The sequence below is a fragment of the Melospiza melodia genome, unplaced genomic scaffold (assembly GCF_035770615.1).
Source record: "Melospiza melodia melodia isolate bMelMel2 unplaced genomic scaffold, bMelMel2.pri scaffold_18, whole genome shotgun sequence".
Lineage (NCBI taxonomy): Eukaryota > Metazoa > Chordata > Aves > Passeriformes > Passerellidae > Melospiza > Melospiza melodia.
Window position 1 is genome coordinate 17,333,626 of NW_026948525.1, and position 10,778 is coordinate 17,344,403.

A 10,778-nucleotide genomic window follows, 5' to 3' on the forward strand; every position below is an offset into this window, starting at 1 on the left:
CACACAAAATTTTTCCAGCCAAAAATCTCCTCCAGTCTTTCACAACAGGCAATGTTGGAGGTGGAAATCCCAATTCTGGCCATGGGCACCTGGCTAAGAAGGACAGTTCTTTTCCAAAAGAAGGAAAGCATGGAGCCCCAGTGTTTCAGCAGCTAATAAGAAGAGACCCCCAACATGCCAAGGTCAGTTGGGTCAGTCAGGAAGTCAAAAGGAGGCCAAACCAGCCAGACCTATGGGGCCTAACAGTGTCACAACAGTGCCTTGATTCCATGGGGTCCAGCAGTGTCACAATGGTCCCACAATGGTCCCTTGAGAAGACCTGCAGTGTCACAATGGACCCTTGGGTGTATGGGGTCCAGCAGTGTCACAGTGGCCCCTACATTTGATAAGGCCCTGAAGTGTCACAATGGTCTCCGTGGCTCCCCAGGCCCCATAATGTCATGTGATTCCTCTGTTCCATGAGCCCTGAAATGTCACAATGGACCTTTGGTTCCATGCAGCCCTGCAGTGTCACAAAGGCCTCTTGGTTTCATGAGGACCCACAGTATCACAATGTTCCTCTTGGTTCTGTAGGTATCCCCATGGTCACAATGGTCTCTCTAGTTCCATGAGGCCTCACAGTGTCACAATGCTTTGCTTATTCCATGGTACCTCATAGCATCACAAGATCCCATGAGTCCCCTCAGTATCACAATGAAGCCCTCAGTGCCATGGTGCCCCACAGTGTCACAATGGCCCCTTGGTTCCATGAGACCTCACAGTGTGCCAATGGATCCTTGGTTTGATGGGGTCTCTCAGTGTCACAATGACCACTACATTCAATGGAGTCACACAGTGTCAGTACTGTTCCCTTGGTTCTATGGGGCCCAGCAATGTCACCGTGGTCTCCATGGTTCCATTAGGCCCCACAGTGTCAGTACTGTTCCCTTGGTTCTATGGGGCCCAGCAATGTCACAGTGGTCTCCATGGTTCCATGAGGCCCCACAGTGTCACAATGTTCCCTTGGTCTCACAGGGCCCCATAGTGTCACAATGGTCCCTTGGTTCCATGGCCCTGTGCTGCTGCATTCCCCCCTCCCCTTCTAAGGCTGCCCTGCCAGCTGAGAAATGCTCCTTGGGCCTTGGCCTTGGCCAACAGCCCCTGGGCTCAGCTCCTCTGCAGCTCATCACAAACACTCCAGGCACTGCTGCTGCCCAACCAGCTCCTGCTTTCTGTAGGAGCAGCTCCGGGAACTGTTTCTGTTCCCTCAGTCGCACAACATCCCTGTTCTCACCCTGCCAAAGAAAGCTGTTGGTGCCAAGTGCGGCCAGGATGAACCATTGCTGGGACTGAAGCCCCTCTCTTGGGGCCCTGCAAACAGCGCTCCAAAAGGAGCCCTTGGAGCTCTCCTGGGCCAGCCACTCCCTCTGAGTGGGGCCTCTCCCAGCCGGGAACTCTCCCGTTTGCTGCACCCGGGGATCCCCAACAACCACAGAGCCTGGGCCGATCCCCCCACTCCACCAGGCTCAGCCCTTCACCTGCTGGGGAGATGCCAAAGGATCCACAGTGAGCATTTCCTGCCCTCAGGGGAATTGCTCACAGGTGCCTTGCACCGACACTTTGTGTGCACAGAGGAGTGCCTGTGCTGAGGAAATGTGGCAGAAATGCTGCTCTCTGAGGGGTTTGAGTGCCTTGGATAGCTGAGTCAGTCAGGCCTGTAGGTCAGGTTAAGTCACAAGGGCTAAGTGAAGATAAATTCTGCTAAGAGTTGTTCTTTTGCTAAGCTGTTACCTTTAATATAAGTTATCTGTTACGCAAAATATTGTAAAGTGTTATTCCGCTGTTAAATTGCAAAGTCATAGGTTTGAGTTAGATTAAATGCTGTTACACTCTGCTCTTTTGCTAAATTGTGAAGTTGAAAGTATCAGTTAAGGTTAATGTATAAGTTAAGTCCTGTTAAGTTTGAGCTCTGTCTGTTAGGCTTTCAGGCAGTATTCCTTTCATCCTTGCCCTCGCTGTCCTTGTGTCACACACAGACACACAGCGACAGTTCTCGGGTAATTTCTGGTTTGATTGCCTGGATTTGGTTTGGTTTTGTTGTTCCTTTGTTTCCTTGGTGTGCCTGAAGTGTCCAGTCAGGAGCAGAGTGACTCTTGCCAAGGAACTTTGTGCTGTTGTCCCTTAATATTAAATCTGGTTTTTACTGATCCCTTGCTGGGGATTTTTTCAGCGCTCTCAAGCCCTCGTTCGTAACAGGGTGAAGGAGCCCTGGCCCAAGCTCTGGCCCTGGGGGACATGGGGACGCTGCCGGGGGTCCCTGTTCCCCTGTGCCACCCCCAGGGCCCCGTCCCCCCGTCCCCGTGTCAGGTTCTGGGATCAATCTCGTGGAACATCCTCTGGGGGAGGCTGCGGGGCGGGGGAACCCGGGGGGACAGGGGACCCCGCTGTACACGAGCAGGGTTGGACTGCTCTGGAGGGGACTGTGAGGGGGCCCAGGGCATAGTGACCTCCCCAGTGACCTCACACAGCCCCTGTGATATCACACTGCCCCTGTGATGTCACACAACCCTCTGTGATGTTACATAGGCCCTGTGATATCACATAATCATATCTGTGATATCACACTACACCTGTGATGTCACACAGCTATCTTTGTGATGTCACACTGTCCATGTGATGTCACAATCTGTTCTGTGATATCACAGCCAGCTCTAAGATATTCCATAGCCACCAGGTGATGTCACAACCCACTCTCTGATGCCACAGAGCCACCCTCTATGTTGACAGGATCTGCTCTATGGCCTCACACCCTAATCTGTGATGGCACAGCCAGCTCTGTGATGTCACCACCCCCTCGCTGATGTCACAAAATCCTCAAGAACTCAGTTCTATTGAAACCCTGAAGTTTCTTGTATTTGAAGAAATTTCTGTCAGGGACACAACTGAGAAAGTGTCGCCAGCTTCCAGTCAGAACAGAACATTGGATGAAGTGATGGCAGCTGGGGACAAGCAAGGCAAAAGTGTCCCTGATGCTGAGCAAAACCTGGATGTGTTTCAGGAATGCAAAGGGCCAAGGCCTGAGCCCCAGCCCCTGGCCGGGCAGATCCTGTCCCTCCCTCCTTACTCAGGGCTCTTCCCGGGATGGGCACTGGCATGTGGGGATGTGCAATGGCAAGGGCAGGAGCATGGGGCGGCCCCTGCCAGGCTGCTGAGCAGGGAAAAGGAGGCAATGAGGCCCCAGCCCTGCAAGGGTCACTTGTCCCCTCGTGGCCTCAGGCCCAGGGCCAGCAGCCATGGCCAAAGTGCTGCCCAAGCTGGCTCTGTCGGGGCTGTCTTGCAGCTGCTGCCCATCCCTGTGCCCTGTGCAGCCCAGGCTGTCCCACGGTGTCCCTGCCCTGCGCCTCTGTCCCTGCAGGCCGTCGGCATTCCCCGGCTGCCCCACCTGGCTGGGCCCTTCTTTTGCTGACAGCTCTGCCTCCTGCCTTCCTCTGCCTGCCCACACAAATCCTGGGCTGCTCCAGGCTCCTGCTGGAGGACATGCTGCACCGCAGCCCTGCCCTGGCAGGGAAATTCCTTTCTCCTGGTGTGCACTCTGGGCCTCCCCAGCTGCCCTTGGTGCTAATATGTCTTCTTTAGGCTCATTCCCACTATGAAAAAAAAGCTCCAGCCTCTCTGAAACCACCCTTCCATCCCTCCCAGGCTACTCCTATTCTACCCTCAGTCTGCACACCACTGAGCCCAGAGCCATCACACTCTACCAGCTAGTTTTGTGATGAGGCCTCCAAACCCCATCCTGGGAGATTTTTGTGTCTTCTCCAAGGTCTGAGAAAATGGAAAAATAGTGATCAAAGTTATTTTCTCCCAAATCTTGCAATGACAGAACAAGGGCAAATATCTTTAAACTGCATGAGGGTGGATTTATATCTCTTAGAAGGAGGAAATATTTTACAAGTAAGAGGGTGGCTCGAAACTGCAGCTGATTTTCCAGAGAAGTGGATTCCCCGTCCCAGGAATTGTCCAAGAGCAGCAACTTTGTGCAACCTGACCCAATGAAACCCTCTCATCCCCAAGGACAGAATTCCTATTGTGAGTTCTCTGATATACTGGGAGCCCTCACAACGCTTCTGGCTAGAATGTCTGCTGAGGGCAGCCAGGCTTCTGCAGAGGCAGTGACCTCACAGCCATCATCATGGCAGCCCTGTCCCCTGGGCCTGGCTCTCCCCTTTGCTCTGTCCCTGCCTTGGCTCTGCTGCCATGAAGAGTTTTGTCATTAATATCTTGTCCCCGAGGTGCTGGGGCCAATGGCTTCCCAGTCAGGCTCTTGGAGCAGAAGTGGCTTTTCAGAGCCCAGCCAGGAATGAGCCCTGAGGTAGCAGCTCTGCAGTGGTGGCCACCAGGCTGGGCTGCCAAGGGAGGCTTCTGGCCATGGCCTGCAAGCAGCTGCTTGCCAAGGTGCCTTTGGTGCCTCAGGCTCTCCCTGGCACAGCTCCCAGCACGGCACTCTGCCCTTGTGCCTGAGCCCTTCCCTGTGCTGGGGCTGGCCTGGGGCTTTTCCTGCAGCGGGACCTGCCCTGCTCATGGCACAGGAAAGGCAGTTCCTGCTGGAGCAGGAGGCTCTGCCTGCGATGGGCTCCAACAACCCCAGCAAGGCCCTGTTGACTTCAAAACTGCTTCCTAGAGCGCTATATTCTAATAATTGTTATAGCTCCTGAACTGTGCAGTAAATGAATGTGGTTAAGTTCTTTCTTCTAATCATTATTAGAATCAATCAGAGGAATATTTATATAAATCTATCGGGTAGTCCATCATTAATTCTGTGGGACAAATTGGGTTAAAGGTTCAATTCCACCTGTCCAATCCTTTACACCTTTGACAAAGTCTGGGGCTGGGATCGGATCCAGCCACTCCCAGTCTCCTCTCTTTGAAAATATATTAGAAGTCTAGGGGCCCTGCATAGGTTAGAGGATCCATGGTGGCTGTTCAGTGTCATTTCTCCACCTCATGATTTAGCAGGAGTTCTTCCAATAAAGAAATAAAGATTTTTCCTGAAACTCTCACTGTGCCCATGACAGGAACCCCTGTGAGTGTCTGGGACATTCCGGCCCTTTGGCAGCCTGGGGACTCCTGGGATGTCACTGTGGAGCCCCTGTGAGTGCCTGTGACAGATCGGTGCCTTTGCAGCCCAAGGTCCCCTGGGATGTCACCATGGCTGTGACTGCCTCTGACCACAGGGCTGTTTACCATCACCAGAAAGCCCTGGGAGGTCTCCATGGAGCCCCTGTCTCCACCTGTGATATTCCAGCTCTGGAACAGCCTGGAGACTCTTGAAAAGGCCCCATGGAACACCTCAGAAAGCCTGTGACAAATCTGATCCTTAGCAGGTAAACATCAGCAGGACCCTGCTGCTATGGTCAGTTTCCATGGTAACCATCACCAGCCTCCTGTTGCTAGGGTCAGTTTCCATGGCAACTATCCCCAGCCCCCTGTTGCTATGGTCAGTCCCTTGGCAGCTCCATGGAGACCCCATGCCAGGGGTGGTTGCCATGGACACCAGCTCAGGCCTGCAGCCACAGCCTGTTGCCATGGCAACCATTGGCAGCCCCATCCCCAGGCTCATGGGATCCCAGAACCACAGAATTGGCTGAGCTGGGAGGGACCCATCAGGATCCTCCAGTCCAACTGCTGGCCCTGCACAGGACACCCCAACAATGCCAGCCTGGGCCTGGCAGCGCTGTCCAAACACTGCTGCAGCTCCGAGAGCCCTGGAGCTGGGACCCTTCCCTGGGGAGCCTGGGCAGGGCCCCAGCAGCCTCTGAGCAAAAACATTTTCCTGACATCCAACCTGAGCCTGCCCCGACTCAGCTGCAGCCGTTCCCTCCACTCCTGTCCCTGGGCACCAGAGGGAAGAGGTTCCCACAGCCCCAGCCAGGGACCCGCTCCAAGGCTGTTGCCATGGCCACCAGGGCTGGGACCAGCTGGGATGCTCAGTTTCCATGGGCCGGGGTTCAGGAATGGGATTCCAAAATTTCTTGTTCTTGCTAAAACCGCGCTGCCATCGCTGCCCTCCCACCTCCCATGGAAAGCACAAAAGGCAAAGATCCTAAGCTGGGATAAAAACCATTTATTTGGAACAGCAATGAGATAAGGAACAAACAGGAACAAAAGCAATATTCATAACAGAAGGGATAAGTAAAACAATTTGCAGAGAAAACTAAAACATCAACAATTGGCTCTTCACGGCAATGTATTTCCTCCTGTCTGCAAAGGACACCCTTCTCCCTGGGGTGAGAAAGAGTCTCTTTCCTGCCCCTGGCAATGACCTGAGGTAGGAGTGAATGTAATGACAGGGCCATGGCCAGACCCTCATGTTCTTCCATCCCACATCATGTCATTGGCAGGGGAAGGAAAAGGGACAGGTGTCTTCCTAGCATGGATCACAGGGAACATGGATCACCAGGGCTCTTTCCAATATGGGTCCTCCAATGAGGGATGAAGCTGGAGCTGGGCATGAAGCTCTTCTGCTGGGGCACTGACAGAAGATCCCTTACCAGTGCTTCCATTGGTGACTGGTCAAGTCAGAGCTCTGGGTGAAACTCTTCCCACACTGGGGACACTCGAAGGGCCTCTTCCCTGTGTGGATGCGCTGGTGCCTGATGAGGGTGAACTTATGCTTGAATCCCTTCCCACAGTCAGGGCAGCGGAAGGGCCTCCCCTCTGTGTGAATCTGCTCATGGAGACGGAGATTTGAGCTGGTCTGAAACCTCTTCCCACATGTTGGGCACTCGTAGGGCCTCTCCCCAGTGTGGATGTGCAGGTGGATGATGAGGTGGGACTTGCGCTTGAAGCCCTTCCCACACTCAGGGCAGCAGAAAGGCCTCTCCCCAGTGTGAATGAGCTGGTGCCTGAGGAGATCGGAGCTGTTCCGAAAGCTCTTCTGGCACTGGGGACACTCGTAGGGCCTCTCCCCAGTGTGGATGCGTTGGTGGGTCACAAGGGTGGACCTGTAACTGAAGCCCTTCCCACATTCCCCACACTCGTAGGCCCATTCCCTGGTGTGGATCATCTGGTGGCTGATCAGGGTGCTGCTGTGCCTGAAGCTCTTCCCACACTCTGAGCACTTGTGGGGATTCTCCCCATCATGAAGCTGCTCATGGACCACCAGCTCTGAGCTCTGGCTGAAGCTCTGTCCACCTTCATGGCTCAGGGTGGGTCTTTCCTGCTCAGCGCACCCTGGGCTGGGTTTTGAGCCCCTCTTCCTGTGGAATCTCCGGGGATTATCCTCCTCATTGAATTCCTGGGCCATGGAGCTGCTCAAAATGGCCTCCTCCTCCAGGTTCTGCCGTGGGGATTTGTCCTCCCTGGTCTCCATCCTCAGCTCCTTCTCTGGGGGAGGAAGGACAAGGAGAGGATGGGATTTGCCCCCATGCCAGAGGGAAATGGAAGAAGATCCCCACAGCACATCCCTGGAAGGACGGCGTTGGCAGCAGGGTTGTCCTGCAGCCAGGGGCCGTGCTGGGCTGGGAGATGGAGCAGGAGAGAGGGGGAAAGGGGCACTCACTTCCTCCTCACCTGCCTGGGTGTCCTGGGGCATCTTCCTCTTCCTTGCAGTCTCTCCCTCCATCTGGCTAAATTTTAGGAAAGGGAAATTTTGTTTTGGGAGGAAAACAAGAAATGAGCACACTAAATTTTGTAGCGAATTGAAGGCAAACCAGGGGGAGAGTCTAAGTCAGAATTCCAGTTCAAAAACAAAATTAGGATCAAGGCAATGATACAGAAACACTGCCTTAAACTGACAGAGTCAGAATATAACCTGACACCCTGTTGGTCAGGGTGGTGGCTGCAGTCGTGTTGGAGTGATGAACGTGATTCTGTCCAAGAAGTGATGCTGTAGAAGAATCTGGTCTTCCTCTGAAGGTCCACTGGTGGTTCTGGAGCTCATGTCCTCTGGGAATCCAGTAGGCAAGGTGCTGCTGGTGTTGCCAGCCTCAGCTTATATCCAGGTAGGAATTCTTGGATCCTCCCCCTGGGCGGAGCATCCCACAATGGGATGATCGAATTTTATCAGTCCTGCAGTGACACTCAATGGCCCATTCACAGAAAATATCTCCCCTGGAGGGCATTATCAGGGGTGAGTCATGGAAGAGATAAAGAACACTGCCCCACCTGCTTATAGCAGTTGATGAACATGGGGATTGAAAACATGCATTTGGTTACATCTTGCATTGCAACCTGAAACAGTGGGGTAATCCCTGCTCAGGGGGTGAACACCACTCCCCTTACCCAAACTGGCTCGGGTGTAAAACCCCCACCCCGGGAAGGCCACACACACAGGGGACAATGTCACAGTTGGCCCTGCTCCAGGTGAGGCCTCTGTCCCTTGTAACTCCCTTACTCTCCCCCCTTTTCTCTTTCTTTCTAACTCTCTCTCTACCTCACATTTACTGTTCAATAAAATCCACCTTGGATTTGGTCTTGTTAGTATCTTAATTGGGGCAGAGGAATCTCTCCAACAAGTTTCTTAAGCAGATTGTGACATTATTTTGCCATAGTGGGTTCAGAGCACTGTTGTCTGACCCCAAGTGCCTTTGACAAGAGCATGGTTCCCTCCTCTGAGGAGGTTATGGTTCTCTCTGGAGGAACTCTTGGAAACTTGGACACAGCTTCCTCTGAGCACCTTATGGGAGAACTGATGAGGAAAATGGCTGTTAGAGGTGGCCAGTGAAAAAGAAAATATTTTGTTGTCCTTCCTTGAAAAGTTTGTTAAAATCACTGGAGAAAAGGGAGCAAATGTTACCAGCGAGACTGACAAGGTTCATTCACCCCATGGTGAGGAACACAAGGCTCCTTAAAGTCCAACAAAAAGCGCAATTCAAGTAGCTAATTCCCAAATAACTCTGGAATTCACAGGCTTGGGTTCTTTGCCAAATGTGAGAATCATTATTCTCTTCATCCCTGTCACCTTTGTGACAACTACACAGAGTTTCCCCTTCCTTTTATTAATCTGTATTGGGCCTAATTTCCACTTTTCTTTTATTGGAACCTGCCAGCAGCTGAGCTGGAGCTGTGCAGGAACCAATGAAACCTGGAATTGCCAGAGAATTTCTTCTATTGTCAGTTTATTCCTGTTTGGGATTTGTTTGCATTTCCATCACATGTGACTCTCGGGAAAATCAAATATTCATCAAAGTATTTTATGTAGGATTAAGTTTGATTTATGCCTAGTTTATTTTGTCCAGTGCCCTGGGGATGCTCAAGGGGTCTTTGTGCCTCTTGCCCTGGGGGACGCTCAGGAGGAATTTTTTACGATTGTCCCTGTCCCTGTCACCCTAGCCCATGCCCTGGGAGTGTCCTTGTCCCTGTCACCCCAGGCCATTCCCCAGGGGGTCTCCATCATTCTCACCCCAGGGAATGCCTGGGGGGTCTCCCTCCCTCTCATACCCTGTGCCTGGGGGTGCTCGGGGCCATCTCTGTCCCTCTCAGCCCAGGGCATGCCCGGGGGTCTCTGTCACCTCACCCTCGGGGATGCTCGGGGGGTCTCCATCCCTCTGGCCTCAGGCAATGCCTGTGCAGGGCTGGGGACCAGGGGCTCTGTGTCCCTCTCTCCGCTGAGGGTGCTCGGGGCTGGGGGGGCTCTCTGACCTTCTCACACCTGGGCAGGCCGGGGGGGTCTCTGTCCCTCTCAGCCCTGCTGTGACCCCACCCAAACATCATCGGGGTCGGAGGGACGGAGACACCCCCAAACCCCCAGAACGGCAGAACCTGGGATTTGGTTTGGGGCTGAGGATTTAGGAAGGGGCTGGAATTGGGGCTTGGCTTGGAGTTGAGGCTGAGATTTGGATTAGAGCTGGGATTGGGGTTAAGGCTAGACATGGGATTGGCTTTAGGGCTGGGGTTGTGATTGAGTCAGGGGCTAAACAAGTTTGGCACTGGGATGAGAATAAATACAGAACTGTGAGTGTGTCTAAACATGGAGTGAGATTGAGACCAGGATCAGGGTCAGGTTTGGGACTGAGCTCACCCAGAGTGGGATAGGGGGGATGTCACTGCGGGATGTCCCTGGCATTGTCCCAGCCCTCCTCAGGCACCTCCACACAGGGGGGGCAGCTGGGTGCTCCAAGATCCAGGTGCTCCCACTCTCCCACCTCAATATGAGGTGAGCATTCCCTGAGGGCAGCCCTGACTTTGACCCTCGGGGCTCTGATATCAGCTGTCACATCCCTGTGGGAGCAGCTACAGACAGGAGGAGAGATTTCCCCCCCACCTAATTCAAGTGGAAAGATGAAGCCCAGCTGCCCTTTTCTTCTGGTGCCTCCTCCTCTCCTTTTGGCAAGGATGTCAAACTCACCAGAAGCAGGAAAATCCCCATTCCCTGTGTCCTGGAAGGCTTGGGAATGCCCCTCTGGGATCCATGGCACACACTCCCAGGGGCTGGAATTCCAGTTCCCTGCCAGGAAAAGATGTTCCTGCCCTGGAAGGAAAAGCTCTCAAGAAGGAGCCAAAAGCCAAGTGGAGCAAGAGCCTACAGTGATGTTTCACTGCCAGCCTTCATATCTTCACCCATGGTTGTTGTCGGTCCTGGATTGGGAATTAAACCAGGGCAGGGTCTTTGGTGGGAGCTGCCCTGGGTCAAGGGAGATGCTGAGAGAGAAACAGAGCAGGCAAAGAAAGGTAGGAGAGAAAGGAAGGCACAAACACAATCAGCTGAGAAGGTGGCACTCTGAAAACAAACCAGAACTGACTGAAAAGGAATATGTCAGAACGAAATAATTTTGCACAATTCATTTACTATCAAAACACAT

At 53.2% G+C, this 10,778-nt stretch overlaps 1 protein-coding gene across 1 annotated transcript in view; it reads right to left on the minus strand.

The window, feature by feature from the left end:
- The window catches only part of LOC134433404 (zinc finger and SCAN domain-containing protein 2-like), a gene marked incomplete at its 3' end in the record, with an annotated part of 79,859 nt that extends 70,339 nt beyond the window's left edge, over window positions 1-9,520 (minus strand). Inside the window, exons 1-2 of the mRNA XM_063182258.1 lie at window positions 9,494-9,520; window positions 6,583-7,108 (exon numbers count right to left, since the gene is read on the minus strand). Of these exons, the coding sequence (XP_063038328.1) occupies window positions 6,583-7,108; window positions 9,494-9,520 (553 nt within the window). The remainder of the gene's footprint in view (window positions 1-6,582; window positions 7,109-9,493) is intronic.
- Between the last annotated feature and the right edge of the window lie 1,258 nt (window positions 9,521-10,778).